The sequence below is a fragment of the Balaenoptera musculus genome, chromosome 7 (genome assembly GCF_009873245.2).
Source record: "Balaenoptera musculus isolate JJ_BM4_2016_0621 chromosome 7, mBalMus1.pri.v3, whole genome shotgun sequence".
Lineage (NCBI taxonomy): Eukaryota > Metazoa > Chordata > Mammalia > Artiodactyla > Balaenopteridae > Balaenoptera > Balaenoptera musculus.
In genome coordinates, this window is record NC_045791.1 from 14728093 (window position 1) to 14751628 (window position 23536).

Genomic DNA, 23536 nt, shown 5'->3' on the forward strand with positions numbered 1-23536 from the left:
TGGCCAAAAAGAAGAGTCAAGGTGAAAACCCATCAAAGTGCTTGCCTGGATAGATTATGATTCATCCACATCAGGTAGTAACACTCGGCTTTGAGGAGAATAAATTAGTGCTACATGAGTTGACCTGGAGGTGTTTCACTGAGATATTGTCAAGTGACAAAAGGCACAAAACAAGAAAATTATTTCAACATGAATCCATTTTTGTGCACCAGACAATGACAATACTAATACAAACTTACACTAGCAGGGATCTCACCAACAGATATACATTGAATGTTGTCTTTTGGTACTCAGCCCCACACCTGCCCCCTGCACCCCATAGTCTTCTATTACTGTGTCATCAGAAACCTGAAATCTACAATTCTAAGATTCCCTTGCAAACTAGTCTTCTCAGCTTCTTTGCTTGATGGGTTCTAGTTACTTTCTGCAAATATGAGAAAGCTGCTAGTTAGGAACTGGAAGACATTTACCTTTGGCAGTGGCTTTTGCATGCCAGCTTCAACAATAGTGACTAAGTAGCAGTATATATATATATAGTTTCATACCCTTCAAATCTATGCAGTTCTTATCTTTCAACCTGCCCTAATAGATGTGAACATTCAGACAACCATATCCTTGCTTCTTTTGGCTCCTGGACCACTAACCATACTCCAACTTCGTCATACTTCCTGATCCAATAGTGGCTCCAAAATTTGTATGGAATCTTTGCCTTTTGCTTTACCAGGAACAGATTTTAGTTTTTAATTATTCCAGCTTATCAATTTCTTAAATAATTTATATTAAACTAAATATATGTTAATAAAATGAATTTCATGTAATATTACTTTGGAAATAAATGACACAAAAAAGATTTTGCAGTGATTTAGAGTCATTATTAGATTCAGATGTTATTATTTTTCAATAAATAAGACAATTTTGTCATATGAACAGTATTAAAGCATATAATTATGTACATAATACTTTTTTATCAATAAGCCAACTTGAACTCCATCACATACATAAGACATTTAAATATTTTTTAAATAAATAAAAATGTTTGAAATATTTAAGCCATATTCCATTAATAGATATGATTCCATTGGATTTGAAGTAAAATTTTCCCTTTTAAGCAATATGCTACATTTCAGTCTAGGAAACACTTGGAGGAATTATTCTTTAAAGACTTAAGTGTAAACTTATAAATAAAAGGTCCTTATTTTGATTTATATAACAGATTCTTTTGGTAACATGAAAGAATATAAGCAGACAAAAAAAATCAGAGTATTTTGATTTTACAATTAGAATGGCTAAAGTGAAAATGAGAGCCAATAATAATGTTGCCAAGGATGTAAAGCAACTGGAACTTTCATCTCTTCTGGTGGGAGAGTGAATTGGTACAATCACTTTGTAAATATCTGTAACAGTTTTTACCAAAACAGAACATGTATATAACTGTAAAACTCAGCAACTACATCCAAGGAAATGTATATGGATATATATCCATTACAAAAATGTATATGGATATACATCCAATATATGGACATATATGGGAACCCAATATATCAAGGAACATATACGAGAATGCTCATAGCAGTGCTATTTGTAATAGTCAACAATGGTGTTGCAAGTTATGATAATAATTACCCTTGGTGGGTAATAGTGCTAGTGAAACTGAGCAGGACACTGTGGGGCCCTACTGGGTATAAAAGCCCTTCTGTGTCCCCAGTTTCTTGTTTGTAGAAAAAAGGCTTTAGTCTCCTAGGACTTCCCTGAGTTACAAAGAACAGACTCAAGCAGTTAATAATTAGGGAAGTGAGGGAATGAAGAAACAAAGGAAAAGCAGTCAAAAAACAATAGTTTAGGGATAAAACAGAGTCCTAGTTCCTTCTTAAGGAATATACATAACAAATGGACACATATCTTTAAGTTGTTATGCAAAAACTAAGATCCCCACCCAGGTGGAAGATGGTAACTGTATGCTGACCACAAGCACATAGAACCAAGACTGGTTGGAACCAGAAGGTTGATGATTAAGGTTCCTGAAAGATCACCCTGTTACCTCACCACCAACCAATCAGAAGAAAGTCCATGAGCTGCAACCCTCACTCCAAATGTTGCCTTTAAAAGCCCTTCCCTGAAAGCCATCAGGGAGTTTGGGTCTTTTGAGCATGAACTACCCATTCTCCTTGCTTGGCACCCTGCAAATAAATGTGTACTTGCCTTCACCACAACCCAGTGTCAGTAGATTAGCTTTGCTGTGTGGTGGGTGAGCAGACCCAAGTTTGGTTTGGTAGCACTAGTAAAAAGCAAAGCAGGGGTCTTCTGGTGTATGAATGATGCTCTGTTTCTACTCTGGTCACTGTGAAAATGGGATTGTTCACAAGAATCAGCTCTGCATATTTGCTGCATTATGTTAACTTAAAGAAAAAGGAAAAAATTATGCAGAATTTTATTAGTAATCATAATTCATTGAAAATGCTACCTTAAAGATTATCAATATTTTACTGAAAGTCATAGTATATCATTCAACTTTATAAAAATTCTGTTTCTTTAATTTGCCGGTATGTAATAAATTCTGAGAGCCCATTTATGTAATGCAAAGTAAAGCTATGAGCACAAGTTAAATAGTTTGATTACCTCTGACATTTTAGCTTTGAATAAATCTGTCTGTGGGTTATAGAATACTGCTTTCATTTCTCTGCAGAACCATCTCTGGGATAGAATAACACACTCAAATCATTCATGTCACCTTTGCACTAGTACCTGACATTCTAGTGATAGAATCACTATCAGAGAACTCTCATCCCTTGACATTTGCAATTATTCATATCAGGAAGCCCTTTCAAAGAGTTCTTATTTCTTAAAACCTTTACAGAACATTATGCATTCTCAAAGAAGTGAAATATATCCTTTTGTCTTAAATTCGTAATTATGTAAGTCACTCCCCAATTCCAAAGCCCTTTTATCCATTTTTTTTTTTTTTAGGAGAAAAATGGATACCAGATAAAAGCAAGCAAACAGATAATTGAAAACCAACTCCAATCAATGAAATGTAACAACAGACTATCTCTTGGCTGTGTCATTCCCTAAAACTCATTTAGGGTAAGAGAAGACTTTATGATAAATTGATCATTTTGATAATTGAAAAATCAATTAAAAATACTTATGAGCCCCAAGAAATAAACTGCAACACACTGAAGACAATCAACAACATTATTATATTATTTAAAAAAAAACCTTAATGTGCTGATTTATATGTGTCAGAATGCTACAGGATGGTATTGTCTAGTCATTGTGTATCCATTTCTTCCTCTACTCCACTTTCTTCTTTTTCATTGTTCCTTCACCACTCCATCTCTTGTCTTATTACCCTTTTCTCTAGTCCTTTATCATTAGCCAAATAGGTATCTGGAACTGTTTACATGCTAGACGCTGTGCTAAGTTTTGGGGATATAAGGATGACATCTTACAATCTAATGCTGCATTCCAATAAAAGCACACACAAATTAATGTAGATGTGGCCAGCAAAGAAAAACAAAACCAATGTATGAAGACATTAATTTAGCGGGACATGTTACTGCCTAATATGTGTATGAATATGCAGTAGAACTTGAAATGGAAAACAAAAATAAAAGCAAAAGTGTAGAAAATGGGATTTCTATCAAAGAGACATGGGATCTAATCCTGGCAGTGCTCTTTATGAGACTGATGTAGCTGCAAGTTGCATCATCCTAATCACAGATTCCTGTGGCATTGTAATCAAATTTTCCAAAACAAATCCTATGTTCAACAATGTCTGACCCCTCATGGCTCCTGTTCATTTTCCAGTCCTGGAATTCCAACTTTCTCATTGGTTCTGAGAGCTTTCAGAAATCTATTTAATGAATTCATTTTCGGTTGAAATGAACGTGAATCCATGTCTCTCTCTTACTTCCAGGAATCCTAATTACCAGGTGACACACGGCAGCTTAACCTTCAAAGCCTCATGGGTAAGAAAGCCCTTCACTGTCAATTATGTTGGGAGCAAGCTAAATTAACCCCTGTTTCTTTCCAGCTTTCATCCACCCCAGGATTAGCAAAAAGCATGGTGCATATGCACTTTATTCTCTGATGTTAAAACAATTTGATTTTACATTTGTATTGTAACTCCTTGTATTTCAAATGGAGACTCCAAAATTTTAAAAAGAGATTCCATGACTGAGGATTGAGGGAGATTGGAAGTAATTCTCATATGCTTATCAATGTGTCTGTGCCTAATGCTTTCCAGTTTATGGGCATGTTGATAAGAAAACAAATTGAAAAATGCAGAGGGTGGAACCAGCCTTGGCTATCTCCCATGCACATTTTACCCACAGCTCTAGACTCTTTATTCCACTTCAGGCAATTTCAAGGCATCCCTGGGCACGAATGAAAAATACAGGCTGTTTTTTTCAATACAAGAATGTCCAAACATTTTTACTGTATCCTCCCCAAATACTGGATATCAGTAAAATAATCATAAAAATCCAACTTAGTAATGAAATGTCTTATGTCGAGAATTAATTTGTTTATTCTAGTTAATGTTCTTATAAAGTTAAATTTAATTGAGATAATGATCAACTGAGAATGAGAGTCATTTAAATTCAAGCATAACTTGGAATGCAGGACAAAAAGCACTTGAAATACTTACTTGTTGTCTCTTTCTTCTTTTTCCCCATGTGAGAGTCTACAGAAATGATTATTCCTTGTGCTTCAGTTATCTGTCTGCTACAATGGGGTATAACTAAACCCTATCTCTGATGTATGTGTAACTGTAACACAATATACCCTAATAACTTTTTATTTTGTGGATGAAAGAATGTAAAAGGATGTTTGAAAGAGTCATTTCTGATTTTTAGTAATTCATGTTTGGTGTTTGCAGTAGTTTATTCACTGCTTCCCTCTCTTCAGTTCTCCTCACTTGCATCCATCCAATAAAAAGACAAAACAGACCCTTTCTGTCAGTGCTTTGACTGCGACATTGTCCAATTAAAGTTTCAGCATTCCATAAAGACTAAAGGCTAAATTCTTTACACTAAAATTCTAAGCAAATTGTACTGGTTAGGATTTATGTACTAATCCACCTACAAGGCAATCTCTGCCCTAGTAAATCTCATCCACTTGCCATCACATAGTACAGTTTTTGTCTGTGTTTGTTTTATTTTTTTCTTTCTTGGGGAGTCACTGACACACAAAACAGAAAAATCTACCTTGAACAGAACATAGACTTCCTTGTGAAATACCACTTTTTAAAAATGCTAATGTCAGACATTTCATATTATTTAAAGACACATATAATTATATATATTTACTACTTGAAATATTTTTGTTTCTTAATGAAGAAAGTTTAAAGATGAAAGAAGATGGCAAGCTGTATGTATGGGGGTACACATGGAGGAATGATGGTTATATAGGTCACTTATCCATTTGCTATTTCACTATACTCCTACTACATACCATGTCTATGAGACAATGTTGACTGAGTCAGTACCTGTTGTTGATGAATTCACAGTTTAAAATAAGAAAGGTAAGAAAAACAAGAAGTAATTAACAAACTACATGGTATTTCTATGACATATTGATGCACAAAGCATTAGTGGAATGTGAATAAAGACACAAGACAGCTTGAATCTGATTGAGGAATAGGAGGGTCAGAAAAGGTTTCAGATGAGGCATGACATTTTGGCTGAACTTACAAGTTTAGGTGGATTTTCCTAGGCAGAGAAAGGTAAAACAAAATTCAAGTAGAGGAAATGGCATGAGAAAAGGTGGGTTTAAATGATCAGATGTTGAAAACACACTATATAGAAAAAAGCAGAAGGAATAGGGGGAGAAATGACAAGGCAAAGAGATGTGTGTTTGGGGGTGAATGAAGCCAGACTATAGATATTAAAGATTTGTTGGAGAGCTGGAGAGAAGTGAGGGAAACATAAGGAGATAAGAATGAGATCTTTCTTAAAAATTATCCATTTACTAGTCATTCTGAAAAGCAGTTCTATTTAAAAACTGACTAGAATAATATTGGTCCGTTTGTGGAGATACAAAGATGGATAAAGTGTCTTGAAAATTTTTTAATCATGATCATAGAATCTTTCAGTTCATTCTGAGTCAATTTAAATAATTACCCTCTATTCTTGGAGAAGCAGGAAGTGAAATGAAATCTCAATGATCTCAACGATATTGTATTATTAACAACTAAGGCATAGGATATCTCAAACTGAGCCTCCAAACATCTTTCCTATATGGGTCTCCTGATTCTACAGGTATTAATACAGTAGACAAATAATATGCCCTCTCTTAAAATGGACTCCTTTCACATTAGCCTTTGGTGGGAGGTGGGTGTGTTTCCAAGTTCGATGCATATAATACTTTAATGTTAGAATAGACAAAACCAAGATTAATAGAGATAGAAAATCAATGTCTAGACAGATAGCAAGATGCTTTAATAGGAAAGTCCAAATTCATCCTCCACTGATAACTTGGTATCATAACTCTTGAAGAGATATAATATGACTGAGAAGCAAATGAACAGTGTGATTCTGGGCAGGGGGAGGGGGAATATCACCAGTGCATATACATTCTTGGGTTTATAAATGGAGGATGGAATAAGACAAGGTGAAAAAAATGACGGCTTGACTTAAACTTTCAAAACAATGTCCCTGAAAAAAAGACTTTTCTGGGAATTTAAAAGTAATAAGAAGGAGAAGGAAGATGAAAAAGAGGAGGAGGGGAAAAAAAAAAGAGGAGGAGGAGAATGAGAATTGAGGAAATACACCCAGAATTTATTTCCTCAAAATCATTTAGGCTGCATAGGCTGTAAGTCTACTGTCCAGAATCCTTCATCACAGGGTTCAAGCAAAGAAGACCATCAAGCTTTGCATGGATCCCATCATTGCAGCAATTAAGTCTCCTTGCCCCAGGCTTAGCGATCACTTTCCTCACACAGACTTTATCAGTGAAATCTCTCATGTCATTTCCTCCTGTTTGTATCAGACATCTCCAGATTTTAACTATTGTCACTAACAACTTATCCTCCACCGTGCCATCATCCCTATAATAACACTCAATACTCCCTGGCCCTTTACCCCCTCAACCTTCCATGCCCTTTTACTCTATATTTGAAAACTGGCACTCCAAAACCAACCTATTTCCCTCTACTTTGTTCCTTCTCTAAGGGTTCCTTCTCCCTCTTTGCCATATCTGAACCCTGGTCTCCCTTGAGGACATCATTGCCCAGACACCCCCTCTAGTGACCCCTGCTTATTATCTCATACCTCAAGATGCTCATTGCTCCCTTTTGTTCCTTTAGAACATAATTCTTCCACCCCATTATAAAAAATCCTTTTCATATGAGGCTCATGCCAATCAGCGTTACCATTCTCTGGCTCTCAATGTAGAAAAGTAATATTCTAAAACACTAGTTATAAAAATACTAGCTCTGATAGGCATTATATGAAAAAAAAAAAAAAGTTTCATGGTCTATGGAAGGGTTCAGTAAATTATGGTGCATGAGCAAAATCTAGCCTGGCCCATGAACTAAGAATGGCTTTTGCAGATCAACATGTGTAATTAATTTGATGAGAGGGAACACTTACATGGAATCCTAATTAGGTGAAAAGTTATCCCACAAAAAAGAATCTCATTCTTCTTTTTGGTAGATATGTATTATAAAACACTACACTTAATTGTTATTTTACTTTGAATTACCTCAATAGAATTTTCTGGCAACGTGTTTTTCCGTCTTGTTATATTAAAACTTACATAATACTCTTGATTTTGCCTCTTGTCCTGCAAAACCAAAAATATTTACTATCTGGCCCTTTACAGAAAAAGTTTGCTGACCCTTGATTTGGTGTAAACAACTAAGAAATACTGAATTAAACAGTATTAGTTTCTTCCTTCCTCTCTCCTTCCTTTCTTCTTTCCTTCCTCCCTTCCTTCCTTCCTTCCTCTCTCTCTCTCTTTTTTTTTTTTTTCTCTCTCTCTCTCTTTTCCTTCCTTTCTCTTTCCCTCCCTCCCTCCCTCTCTTTCTTTCAATTCAGGATCCTTCAAAGTTTGCTAATTTCATTTCGAAACACTGAGATCCACGATATTATATAACGTTTCCTAAATACAGTTGACCACGATTTTTTAAAAAAAATCAGAACATCTTACAGGCCAAATATTCTAAAACTTTAAAAAATGCAATTTAAAATAAGTCTTGTTACCTTAAATAAAAATTAACTGGTAACTGTATCATTATTTGTATTCTTAAAGATCTATTATTTTCACAGCTTTCAAATTGCATTAACACTTCTCCAAGATATGGGTAAACTTTTTGTCAGCAAACTTCAGTAGCAATAACAAAACTCATCCTGAGAAATTAAACATCAAGGATTGACTCGAATTAATTGATTGATTTAGAGCAAAATTTTCATATTTTTCTTAAAAACCGCGTTTACAATCCACCAAATATTTAGCCACCATAGCATTCTAGGCCAACCAAGCCAACACTTTTCTGTCCCAGCAGATCCCTTATTTAGTTTTTCTTCATCTTTTAGATTCTCTGATACAACAAGCCAAACATCCAGAGCAAATAAATCAGATCTTCCTTCAAAGTCTTTTCAAATAACTTTTTTCTTCTGTAAAATCTCTTTTTATTTTTAGAATAAATGCACATCATTTTCAAATCCCCTCTCCTCCAAATAAAAAAAAATCATGATTCCAAAGAAACAAACCCACTATTTCCCTCATTTAAAAAAAAAAAATGTATGCATTCGACTAGCCTTATCTGCATGTTATTGTGCTATAACTATTGTAGTTTTGTCCAAAGTATTTCTTGATTTATCATCTTCTGCTTCTAGATTTTAAATGTCTCAGCCGTTCTTTAATTTCACTCCAACAGAATTCTCTAGTGACTAACATAGCAGATTCTAAAGACAAACTTCTTATTCTTTAAAAACTCAAGTGGCTATTTTTTTTTTTTTTATAGAAAATGTTTTCTACATTTTACTAACTAAATTCCTGAATGTCATCACATTTGGGAGTAATAAATGCTACCAGAACTGAATTCATGTTAACTGAATTGTTTAATACATGTTTTATTAACCCTATGATTAAAACTGGATGAGCTACCAAGATAATACACCCTGGTTTTAGAAATAAGACCCAAAGGAACCAAAGTCTCAAAAATTTACAATGACTTAAAAAGAAGTTGAAACAATTATATATCATTAATCATTTAGATGGCACCTTCAGAAAAACTTGTTTCAACTTTTCAAATGTAATTAGGAACAAAGATGTTTAAAAAAATGAACATTTTCTTATGAAAGCATGATTCTACTAATTGTCTGACTGATGGCAGTAAATAAACTACCACATACCCCTAAATTCTAAAATTATTTAACCAACAATCTGATTTTTATTAGTCAACTAACAACTTGAAGTGCCTCATTTTTATCACTGAGGAAATTAATAAGCTCATGCAAAATACAAAATGTTGTAAATGTACAGTTTTCCCATTCCTCCACCATTTTTATTGTTAATAGTTGTCAACAGCATCACATATACATACATTATAAGCTCTCAAAGCATATCATCATTTTTTGCTTTTAACAGTAGGATGTTTTACACAGAAATTAAGAGATAATTTAGCGCTTGGTGTTTACTCATATATTTAACATTTCCAATGTTCTTCTTTCATTCCTGAAGATCTGAGTTTCCCTCTGGTATCATTTTTCTTCAAACTGAAGAACATTCTTAAGCATAGGTCTGGTGGAGATAAATTCACTTATTTTTCTTTTATCTGAAATTGTCTTTATTTCACCTTGATTCTCCATGGTGTCTGACAAGAAGTTTGTAGGCATTCTAATTGTGGTCCCTTTGTATGTTATATGTTGCAGTGTTTCTCTGGCAGCTTCAACATTTTCTCTTTATCTTCAGTTTTCAGTAGTTTGACTAATATGTACCCAGGATGGTTCTCCTGGAATTTACTTTTTTTTTTTTCAGAGGGGAGGGGTGTTACTGAACATCTTGAATATATAAATGTATGTTTTTTATTAAATTTTAGAATTTCTGGTTATCGTTTCTTCAAATATTTTTCCTGCCCCATTCTCTCTTCTCCTTTTAAAATTCCAGTTACCATCATATTTGACTTTTTGAGTTTTCCTGCTGGTTAATAGGCTCTATATTTTTTCTTCTTTTAATCTTCTCACTATTTTTTTCAGATTAAATGATATGTATTGATCTCTGTATCATTGCTGTGTCATTTTCATTCTGCTTTAAATCTCATTCAGTTACTTTTTATTTTAGATGTTGTTTAGCAATTCTAAAAATGTCCATTTAGTCTTTTAAAGATTTTTGTACATATGTGTATAAAATATTATATATATAATATATATGATAGCTAAATAAATAGAAAGATGGAGATACACAGGTTTTACATATTATATATATATATATACATATTTATATATATATTTCTATGCTGATATATCCTATCTTTTCATTCCTTTATGCATTTATTTTTGTGACTCTCACAGAACACAGAAAGCAACTTTAAGGACCTTGCTTGAAAATTCTTGCATCTGTAGTTCAGGTTCAGTCAGAGACTTAGCTGAGTTTATTCTCACAACTGGTCATACCTCTTCTCTGACTCTCTCAGGGTTTCCCCCTTACTCTCTGGCAGTCATGGTCACCCAGGGGCTTTTCCTCCTGTTCCTGTCTAAAAGACAGTGGGGTTTACTTTCAGAGATTCAGCCCCCTACACATCCACCTCTGCCTCAAATATCACTGCCCTTAGGATAGAACCCTAAACAAAACACACAAAATGAAGGGTTTACACCTTGAGGGTCACTTTACAATTAATGTTTACTCCCTTGCAAAATTTGCCTGCTTTTGTTCAGGCTACAGAATCCTCAGATAGTTTTGTTTCATTTTTTAAAATGTTTTGTCCAGAGTTTATAGTTGAATTTGCATGAAGCAAATTCTCAATCTTCCATATCAGATTTGAGAAACTATTTATTCAACTTTAGCCAAAGTTCTTTTAATTGGAGAATGCTCTGGACATGGACATGGAAGGTGATTTTCCAGTATAAGATTTATCATATTGCTGGTATAATATTTTTTTTCCTTTTCAAATTGAATTTATTGATATCAGGTAAATAACATAATTTCAAAAAGCAATAGTGGTTTAAATTTGAGGACAACCCTAGTTCTAAGAATTCATTTAAAGATCTGATATATTAATAGATATATGTCATTATGCTTCCAGGGACAAGATAAGCTTTTTTTTTTTAAGAGACTTAAAACTAGTTAGAAGATAGTCTAAGTTTTCGAAGGAAAAGTTATTTTGGAAAATATTCAATTTGGATAACATAAAGAGAAGTAAAAGAAATTAGTAAACAATCTTTTTCACTCTTAAATGAGGAGCCAAACTTGGCTATGTTCACCCCCATGTTCTTGTTTAGTTCTGGGACATAAAGTGTAATTATTAGGATAATTTTGAATGGATAAAGGTTTGAGGACCAATTTTTAACATAATTACCTTCATTCTACTTTTCATACTATAGTACATTAGATGCAGATATCTACACTTTGAGAAAGTTCGCTTTATGCCACTTCACTTTTACCAAAGACCTATTACATTAGTTCCTATTTTTGCTAACCGAAAGAAATGCAAAGAGGACTTTTGTTTTAACAAAACACAGCCAAAAGCTCAAATAGCATTCAGCCTTTGCTTTGCAGCAAGGGCATTACAAAGGCAGTGCATGCTGTGATCAGTGAGAGTAGCACCACCAAGCTCCTTCCCCGGGAACTACACCTAGCATGTGAGAATCAAGCCGCCATAGCTCTAAACGGACTTGAGCATCTGTGCTTTATCTCGGTTTATTTTGTGAATCCATTATAAAGATGTGTCCTCTGGTAACTGCTTCTTCATTTATGCCAATTCGGATCCTAAATAGGAGTTTCATAAGAACACTCTACTTTCGGATAGTAGGGGAAGCTTGCAGTGACCAAAATCTTTTAACATTCATCTTCAATATCAGCAACTTTCTTCTAACAAGTAGAATTGAAGATTCATGCCGTGGTTGTTTTTTACTTGGCTATAAATATGTAATTCTTTTACGTCCTTCATTTCTTCTCAAACATTTATTTCTCTTCTAACCATTAAAACAATATAATAACATCAAATATTTTTTAAAGATGAAATTACCTATTATACTGCTACTCTAAACAAGGAGTTATTTTTTACTTTAGTATATCTCCTTGATACCTTTGTCCCTGATGAGGTTTCATACTGTAGCACAGGTGAAATCTCATTTTATATGACCATTGCTGATATACAGTTCATATATACATGTGTGTGTGTGTGTGTGTGTGTATTTTGTCATTTTTTTCTCTACTTTGGAAGTTTCTGATGTGCTTACTTTCTATATGCTGTGTTAAAAGCAATCACGTTTGTTCTTTAAACTTTGTTTTGTTATTCATAATAATTTTTTTTTAAACATCTTTATTGAAGTATAATTGCCTTACAATGTTGTGTTAGCTTCTGCTTTATAACAAAGTGAATCAGTTATACACATACAATATGTTCCCATATCTCTTCCATAATAATTTTTAAAATTTATTTTATTTAAAATATAAGACATGCTCAAGAAAAAATATTAAATCAAATAATATGAAAAATCTCTCTCAAAACCCAGTTCTCTCCCAGAGGACAACTACTCTTAATGTCTTGTGAATTCTGTAAATATTTAAATTATATATATATATATATATATACACACACACACACACACACACATATATATAGTTGTTGTTTTGCTTATTACAACAATGAGAGCATACTGATTAATTATACTGACTTTTACTAGTGGATGGCATTGCATATCTGCACATGTAGAAGAATCATACTAATTTTAATGGCTTTTTAATATTTTATTATTTTATGCACCCTAATATATTTTATTAGTCTCATAATGATGACTTAAGTTGTTTCTATTCTTTTATTCTGCTTTTTAAATTGTAAATAACATTCAAGTGAATTTTCTTTTTATGTCTTTGGATCTATGTGCAATATATCCACAGGATAAATTCTGTATTTAGAATTGCTAGCTATATAGTACTATATTTCTTATTGGATATATTTGTAGCCCAGTAAGAATCTGTGTGTGTAGTTTATGTTTATTTTTGATTTCTAATTTAATACCTTTGTGGTCTAAGAACATATTCTGTTTGATGCCCATTCTTCTATACGTATTGAGGCTTGTTTTATGACCCAGTGTGAGCACTTAAAAATGCCCTGTATTCTGTAATTTTTGGGTATAATGTTCTGTAAATGTCAATTATGTCATGTTGATTGATTGTGTCGATCAAATCTTTTATATCCTCACTGATTTTCTGTATAGTTGTTCTATCTTTAACTGGAAGACAAGTGTTGAAATTACCAGCTAAAATTGTCAATTTGTCTATTTCTCTGAGTTTCTGAAATCTACTAAAGTATATATTTGCGTTCAATCTTTTCCTGGCTCTGGAGAATTATTACTTCATGTTTCTTAGAGACTATAGTTTAGGCTGTGGTCGATTCAAAATATCATAAAATATAGAGTTTCTTTTCACATGTTCAGTTTCTTTGTTGTTCTTAAGAAGGAGAGCACAGGGAGAGCTCCTCTACCACACTATGTAAAGGAGGCCTGGAGTTATTTCTGACATGAGGAATCTTGACATTAATGCAGAGCACAGTTTCTCTCAGAGAGTTCTCTTCATGCCGTTTACTAAAAAACAGTAAATCACTAGAATACTAAACTTTTCCTAATTGGAATCTTTATACCTCAGGGGTTGTGTAGCATGGTTCACATCTTACAATAAGCACTATTATAATCTTATTTTTAAAGTTTTTCTTTAGACCGTTGAAGGACTATGACTTGACAGCACTGTAGGATAACCCTGTTTGGTTAAAAGTAAGAATAACAGATACGCAAAAGCTTAGCTGCAATGAAACAGAAAGAGTCTAATATTTAGAAACCTTCACTGATCATCACCTATGTGGTTACTCCATTCAAATGGTTTGCTTAGCAGGAACTGTCTAAAGTATTCAGTACATTGGATTATGTATGATTCAGATTTATAGTTTAAAAATGTGCAATCCTAGAATCTCTCTGGCTCTTACTCCACAATATATTATTTAATTCAATGTTAGGAACAGCATGAGACAAGAAGAGCTGCAGAAATTGCTATTTATGTTGGAAAACAAAAAATAGGGAAAAAGATATGGCTGTTGCATTTACCTCATTATTACTAAATAACTCAAAATTGCTTAAATATAAGTTAAGGGAAATATAGGGAGTTTTATTACAGTGAGTTTTTATGCTTATTCTTTCTAGTACAAGTCTGCTAACACATTTTATATTTCTAGCTTGTTTATTATCTTTTCACATTTGGAAATAATAGTAAGTTATAGTTTTCCGTTATTAAAAGTATAAACAAAAGAATTAAAGCATGTGATTGCATACAAGTCTACTCTATTTCTTTTCATATTGAGAGCTTCCTTATACTCAGAGGGATGCCTTTAAATAAAGGTCCAAATCTTGCACCAGTATATAACTCCAAAACTCAACTTGCTGGTTACTTCCTCTAGGAAACTGCTCCATCACCTCAGAGAGGATTCCCCCTGCAAGGTGAGGTCCATGTGGTAGGTGTTCCCAAAGGTGAGTATTCTCACCTTTAAGTCTATTTTCTGTGAACTCCTGGAATAGACATTGTGCCTTTTATACCCGTAATAAGTAACAAGTTCATAAGACCTAGTTAGAAGCTCTATAAAATTTTATATTTCATGCTGGATTAAACCAAATGAAGCACTTTAAATCAGGATAAAGACTACCACCTCCCCCCAGAAGAGATAAGTACACTTCTGACATTCCATCATTGAAACTGGTACTTTATATGACAGTATTGGTTTCCATCTGATTTTTCTAAATGTTGAATAAAACATTACAAACATAGTATAGGAAACAGGCATTCTCAAATAGCATACAGTGAATTGATGATTTTCTTCTCTTGCTTTTTAATTATTAATATTATTATTATTACTGGATAAAAGCTTGGCAATATTTCCAATCACTCGTCCAGATCTAAATCTAGGTCAGGGCTGGCCTCACTTAGAAACTGTCAGCATCTAAGTATCTTCCATTTGCATATGCTGGCACAGGTTACAACATCTTCTCTAAGCAGCTTCTCTTTTGTAATTTTCAATGGAAACCCATGCCTGCTAACTCCATAGTTCAATATACAGTTATACATGCTATCAGAATTACAGAATTTGAGCTCCTGCCTTCAGAGAGTTTGTTTACAGTCCAAGGCAGTCATCAAAGTCAAGTCAACACATACTTATCAAGTGACTTCTGATAAGGCCTGTGCAAAGCCTTTAAAAGCAATACGAGTATAGCTAACAGTATGTAAGTTGCTCAGTTTTCTTCTTACATTGAAATAAGCAACACTTAATTGGAGGGAAATAATCTGAAATGTGTGCTTATAAAGGATAGTAATTTCATTTTCCATTTCTTTTGGAAATCTGAATTTGGTAGAAAAGTCATAAATATGCTGTTTAAATCATTACAAGACACTAAGAGATTTATATTGCACAGCAAGGCAAATTAATTTTCTTTTAAATTGTACATTGTAATTGCATATTTTTTCTTTACACATGTACACTTATACTGTTACCACATTTTACTTATATGAGAATGTATTTCCTGTCACATTTGCCTACATGATATACTAATGTAAATACACACCTGAATACAATGCAAATGTATCAGTCAAAATGGTTGAGATATTTTAAGGGTATTTTTGTTAAACCCAAACATAGTTATCCTATTATGGTTCATCAGTTATCTCCAGTCAAAATATTGATTATAGAAGACATATTAACTTCTTGATATTGATTTTCCTGATTCCAAACTTGAAGTGAGACCCATTAGACCTTAGGTGTGTCTAATACTAGAATATAGTATGAAGGATTGCTTTTATTATTTCCTGGAACTAAAAATACAATCATTAGATTTTGTCCTGGGTAAAATGAAAAAGTAACCTTGTTTGCATTTATCACCACGAATGAAAATAAATGGAGTTTTAAAAAAGGTGCAAATTCATTTATACGAGAAAAGGTCATCATGACAAACACTTGAGGATGTTAAGCTATAAATTTTCTGGCAGTTCTCCTGCACCAATGTACTACCTAGGAATGAGTACCACACCACACACACCACAGTGAAGAACTGACTGGAAAGAGACCTTGACTCTCAATGGCTGCTTTTCTTTATTTACTTCTGTGTCACCTCTGGTATGTTGGTATGCTAGGACTCTAAACCCCAGACTTTCGTTCCAAACGTGCATGACACCAGCAGCAGGGAGTGAATGTGTGTGTGTGTAACTATGTGTGTGTGTAGTGTGCGTATGAGTATGCACATGTATAACTTATATTTGCAAATGCTTATCACGTATTTCTTGAATACATCTTAATGACAATTAAAATGATTACTTTTATACTGGAGAAAAACATACTTAATGGCATATGAAGCAAAATCATATTGATTTTTAGTAGGGGACATGAGATTTCAACAACATGTTTGAAAAATGCTACCTTAAACATCTGCTTTTAAACGAAGAAGGATTAAAGTCACCCTGGAAAAGTCAATAAAATTGTTCAAAGTGCTTACATTAATTAATGAAATTAATTAATTAGTTAAATTTTCATTAAAGCTTAATGAAAACTTGAGCAGTTACACCAAAGAAACTGAAACTCTCCTAGAGGCAATGAACCATTGCTAATCACTTAAGATTTTAATACAATTTTAAGGTAAATCTCTAGTAAGTAAAAATGTAGGTGATGATAGGAAAGTTTGATAATTTTTATTTGTATTTGGAGAATTACCTAAACATTACGTTCTTCAAAAATATAGATAATAAAATGTAGAAAAGTGATTTCTCTAAACACCTAAATTGTGATAAATTAAGTAGCACACTGGATATTTTTAAAGCTTTATGCCATTGGAAGAATGGGTATGGTGATTTTATTTTATCCTGAATAGACTGAAAAAATACTAGCAATATCATAGAAGGAGTCTATTTATGTTAAGTGTTCTTATCACACAAAAAATTAAAGAGGGCAGTAAACATCTTTTGGAGGTGATGGATGTGTTTATGCCATTGAAGGTGCTGATGGTTTCATGGGTGTATACTTATTTTCATCTCAAGTTTTATACATTAAATAGGTACAGTCTTTTGTATGTATTCAATGCAAAGTACAGCCTTTTGTTTGTGTCAATCTTTTATTTGTACTCAATAAAGTGGTTTAAATAAATTAAGAGTCTAAAATGAGATTATTTGCAAAAATATGTAAAAATATACATATAATATATGCATAATTTACTTGAATAAGTATTTATAAGACAATATTTATTGTTGGGCTGCAAACAAATTTTAGATCTCAGTTTAAAACTTGATGTGTTCATCTCAAATATATTGTTATTTATCAAATCAGTTCTAGATTATCTAATGGCCTCTAAACCTAGCTCTCTGCCTTTAGACTCAGTTACCTACACTCTATTTTAAACTTTCCTGCCAGACCTGTATTTTCAGGAATGATTTCTTTTCATATTATGCCATCCTCAAAACCTTCTTTGTCATTCCATTATCCATGCAAACACAGTTAGCCTTTCATTAATTTCTTATTAAATCTACATTTTGCCTTGTGCTAAGATGAATTTTATGAAGAAGGAAGGGGGGAGGAAGATGAGGGGAAGACAGAGGCAGGGAGAGAGAGAGAGACAAAAGGAGACAGAGAGAAAGAGAGAGAGAGGAGAGGGACATTTAGCATATTCTTTGTTCTGTCTGCTCTGGAAAAGACTATAGGTCAGTGGTGGAAGATAGCAATGTAAATAAATAATATAAAATACTGTAAAAATTTGAAATAAAATAGACCAATATTAGAATCTTGAGAAGTAAGCAATTCACTTAGATGTAGAAATGTTGGGGAAAAATTACCAGAGAAGAGGAGGGAAAGCATTTGACAAAGAGTTCTGACGAAAAGAAAACAATGGGTATAGAAGGGGAATCACTCGGAGCACAAAGCAGCCCTGTGTCACCCTCTGGAAATTACAGAGTTAGGTTCAGGTAGAAAAAAATCTGTGCTGTGTTCTGTGATGAAGTGTCAGGAGTCAGATGATGTGACACCTTAGTCACATCTTGTGTGTCACATCAATGACATTGTGTGTCATCTCAGTGACATTTCATAACCTTGTGGGAGTTGCTAAGGATCTGCATTGTTAACCATATCTCTGCAGGTGTGAATTAGAATGGCTAGCAATTGAAGAAGGGACATTAGAAAATAAGCTGCAAAAATTATTTGGGGAACGATGATGAAATTCTGAATTAATTATGTTATTACATGAAAGGACAAGTGGGAATCAAATTAATAGCTATCATTTATTGAGTGCTTACTATGCTGTGATGGCTAATTTTATGTGTAAATTTGGCTGAGTTATGGTGCCTGACTGTTTGGTCAAATACTAGTCTGGCTGTGAAAGCAGTTTGCAAATATGATTAACATTTACAATCAGTTCATTTTAAGTAAGGAATAATGTGGTTGGTCTTTATCCAATGAGTTGAAGGCCTCAGGACTGCAGCTCAAGATTGTGATATTAAATCTTATCAGAGTTTCCAGACAGCCGGACTGCCCCCATAATTGTTTGAGGCAGGTTCTCAATCTCTCTCTCTCTGAATACACATATACATATATAGCTATATACACTATTAATACTGTTTACTGGAAAATCTTGACTTGTGCACATTACCTATCTCATTTAAACCTCAAGCAAAACTGGGAGTAGTTATTTCTTTCATTTTTAAAATGAGCAAGTTTAAGCTTAAAGCTTTCAACCTTCCATAAGTCACAAAACAAAAAATAGAATCTGAGCTTGAATCGAGTTTTTTCTGATTCTAGAGAGTGTATTTTAATCAGTGAAATGTTTCTTCCTTCTTATGCTCAGACTTCATCTGATTTTCAGAAGCTTTCAATTCTTACGGTAAAATTATAGATAAGGTATATTTAATTTTTATATATGAATTTACATGAATTAATATAATTATATGACTTTTCAAATGTTCTACATTGAGTGATTTTAACTTTTATAAGATGAAGTTATTTTGGAAAGAAAAAGGCTATGCCATCTTAAACCAGAATTCTTTTCAATTGAATGACTAACATATTTCTTCCTGCTTCAGTATCCACCATTTCTTTTTATAAAACATTTGGTACAGCTGAAGTGGTCTACTCACTGCCTTCTCTAAATAATACATGCTGTATTGTGTCAGGTTTTTTTCCCACAAAGTTGGCCACAACCAAACTGTTTTCCCCTACACCTAGTGTTACTAAAAAATTCTCCATCCTTTGAATTCTAACTCAGACCCTCTTTATAAATTATGCCCAATCTCTTACCTTTCTTCTCTATAGACAGGGATTTATTTTACAGCAAATAAAATTAGGGAGTGAGAATTAAGGATGAAAAAATCAATTGTCCTTAGTTTATAAACACTACAGGACTCATTAATTTAATGCAAAACTAAAGTATTGCAGTGGCTCATCTCTGGTATAATCATATTGCTGACCTTTGCTGATGGCTTCAAATAGTGACAAAGCCTGTCATATTCACATGAAATGGACCGTTAGCCATTTGCAGAGATACGCCCTTTAATTATATTGAGTTTATGTCTACTTGCACAAAAAATAACCTCAACAAGAATGGAATTTATCCCAAAATTTTCCCAAATGACTTTGGAAAATGCCATTACAAAGAACTTAGGCTTATTTCTCAAAAAAAACTAGTAACACCAAAATTCCTGAAGAACTTAAAATTCAAGTGACACATTTTTTTTAAAATTTTTTTAAAACAGTAAAAATTAACACCTCTAAAATACTATATGCTAGATACTTTTCAAAGTGCTTTGTATTTATACATTAAATACCAGAATAGCATTATTAGTAAAGCACTGCTATTGTCACCATTTTAAAGATAAGGAAACTAAGGCATGTAGAGATTAAGTAATAGTCTCAAAATCAACAGCTAGTAAGTAATAGATGAGGATTCAATCACCTGCAAAATGACCCCCATGAGAGGATCTATGATTTTTGTAAATTTTTAGTATTTTTATGATTTTCTCAAATATATTAAAGAATAAGGAATCAATAACAAATAGGAATCATTAAAGAAAATGCATACAACTAATACTACTTCCTTTAGGGTATAAAACTTATTTTGGCACAGGTGTAGGTTGCTCTCAGGCTTGGAGAAAAAGAGCCATTTAAAACTAATCAAAGTTTTATAGATTTTTCCTAAGGACTCCAGTGACACGAACATGAAGTTATTTTGGGTTTCTGTGTTCTAACATTTTGTGTGTTTAGAATTTGCCTCTGGCCTAATGGAGCAGCTCTCTGGTTGACAGCAGCAGAGTGAAGCAGTAGGACTACAGCGCCTGCCCACTTCCTGGCGCCCACCCAGCACTGTCTATCAATACACTGATCCTTGACTTCTCTGAATCAGACCTGCATCTTCATATCTAGCATATCTTATGCAGCTTCTGCTGCCACTCTTCAGGAATATCATAATGGAATGGATCTAGAGACAGCCCTACATAGGTATATTAAACACATTGTTTTAAATGTCTAAAATAGACACAGGATAAATGCAAACACACTGTCTATAACCTATGGGATTTGAACCATTGCAATATTTTTTCATTTTAAATTACTGGCTTGTTTTCTTCATAATAATTTAATCAATTCTTCAACCATTTAGTGTGGATAAGGCAGTGAATACACTGTGTTATATAGGATTTCTTTATAAAATGTAACCATAAAATGCTCAAGAAGCTTCAGGTCTAATGTCTGGCAACTTTGTATATGTTTCTCTCAATGTTATTGGTAAACCTTTAAGGTTTAAATAATCCCAGTTAAATATAGAATATAATATTTAGAGTTATATAGAATGTAATATAAAGGAGGTCAAAAAGCACAGTCGAATGCTTTCATTTTACTACTGATGAAAATGAGGTGCCGAGAGGAAAAATGATTTGGCCAAAGTCACATAACCAACCACTGGCCGAGACTCTATCTCAGGTATATTCACGTCCAGAATTTTTCGGGGTCCAGAAGTTTTTTAATGAAAAGATGCACTGTTTAGTTATAGTACATTATTCCACAGCCTTATTGTGGATGTGAAATATCTGTTTCACCAATTAGTTTAAGAAAGTATTTCTTAGATTTATAAAATGGAATAAAACTAATAAAATGCACTTTGTTAAGGAAAATATTTATATTTCCTAAATTATCGTAATGAGATGATGGTCATGGGAAACTAAAAAACATACCTCAACCCACTCAGCTGTTACTGAAGCAGCAATTCTAAGTAAATATAAGCAAACAAACAAAACTAGAGGATTCTAACTTCTGTTAAAGGTTAGGGTTAGGGTTGGTTGATCAGAATTATTAAAGGCAAATAAGATGAACATATTGATAAGAATATGAAGAATTTCAATTTACTAAAAGACGTATTTAACATTTAACCCCCTTCATTCTTAAAAGCATAGTTCAAATTATATAATGTAAAACCTACAGAACACTAAAAAGACCATATATCCACCATCACTACTAAGGAGTTAATGTCTTATGTACTTTAACTTATTTAACTTTAACTTATGTATTATGTAAAACATAATTATGTATTAAGATAGACGTAATAGGCACATATAAAACACTGTACCTATCACAGGGAAAACATTTATAAAAGTTTATATTAAGCCATTAATCAAGTCTTATCATTTTCTAAGTGACTATTACAAAGATCTGCTTTTGAACTTTATAAATTAGTTTCAAAACCAATTTCACATTTTTGTAAATTTAAAAACAAACATCAAAATAACCCACCTGAAATAAGAATATGCAATAAATTTTAAAAAATATTCTAACTAAATACTATTAAAAATATTACTATCAAATTGTTGGATCAAGATTAAGCAACATTTAGAGAAAATTCTATAGTCTTCCATGTTCTATTGGAAAAGAAAAAGAGAACACTAACATTATACTAGAAAGGATCAAATAAATTTAAAATTTGGCTTTTTGAGAAGACAAATGTGAAATTTATAAATATCAACCAAAGTTGATCATGAAAATAAAATACTTATAAATAATATTAGGAAACAAGAAAAAATACAGCAACAAATGCTAAGATTAAAAGAACACTAAGAAGTTATAAAAATATTATGCTAAAAATTTGAAAATTTAGGTGAAATAAACTTTGAGAAATGCATAAATTACCAAAACTTATTCAAAAATAAATCTAAACCTTACTGTTACAATCATAATAGAATACATTTTTAAAAATCTTCCCACAAGAAAAGAAACTACCTCACCATAAAAAGGCACATTCATAGGGTAGCTAGTGCAAGAAGAATTTAATAAATTAGAAAGCATAAAAATTGGAATGGAAGAAGCAATAATGTCATTATTAACAAATAATAGTCTGGAAAAACTAGGTGTTCGTGAGGATATGGAACAAAGGGGATTCTCACATTGTTGTTAGTAGGCATATAAACACACAAACAATTTAGAAATCAGTTTGGCCACGTGTAGTACTTTTGAGCACGCTCAAGCCATACAAGCAAGCAATACCACTTCCTGAGCAATTTTCCCTTAAAGTCTATATCCAGGCACCCATGAGACACAAGAATATCGTGAAGCTCAAACTGCTTTTATACATCAATCATTCCCTTTTTGAGTTTGTGATAATTCCAAAATATATGAGAAAAAAGTCTTAAGAGAACATTGTCAAGTGTCGACTTCCGTCTTAAATTTTTGCCATGAACAGTGTTTTAAGAATAAATAAAACATTATGTAACAGAAATTTTACAGAACTAGGCCTTAGTATTCTTGGATCTCTTCTGGGTTTCATTATTAACTAGCAGTTTAATCACACATTATAAACATTTTTCTTTTTAATTAATTGACAACATTATACTGGTACTATTTGATATATTCTTAAATTAAAATACTAGATAAAAGATATTAAGGTAAATGAAAATCATCCAGTATAATAGGACAATTTTTACGAGAGCGGCTTCTGTAAGCATTTCCCATAGGGCCCTGGCTGACAGTACTCAGTGCATACCAATGCCTGTGCTTACCAGCTGCTGCCCTTGGACGCCCCAGGCCGCGTACTGCAAGATGGAGTCCTCTACTTCTGGAGGATTTAACTCCCAAACTTCCCTTGAAAAAAGGTAAATATTTTTACATGAACAAATTGACACCTACACCAACAATTGAGTTGGACAGTTGCTCATGGAAGCCAGAAAATCAAAGAACTTACCTAGTGTGTATATTGTAAATCACATATGAAGCAGTATACGAATAATGAAAAATCTGAAAAAAAAAAAGAAACGTTATAGACCCCAGTTTGGAATAAAAGCTCCATCTTAATGGGTATATATGTTTTTGATAAAATCC

The 23536-nt window shown here is 33.0% G+C and overlaps 1 protein-coding gene across 1 annotated transcript in view; it reads right to left on the reverse strand.

Annotated features, from left to right (window-relative positions):
* Nucleotides 1-23536, reverse strand: part of DPP10 (dipeptidyl peptidase like 10) — a 674557-nt gene that overhangs the window by 124501 nt on the left and 526520 nt on the right. Inside the window, 2 exon segments of the mRNA XM_036858000.1 lie at nucleotides 23218-23299; nucleotides 23400-23452. Coding sequence (XP_036713895.1) covers nucleotides 23218-23299; nucleotides 23400-23452 — 135 coding nt within the window.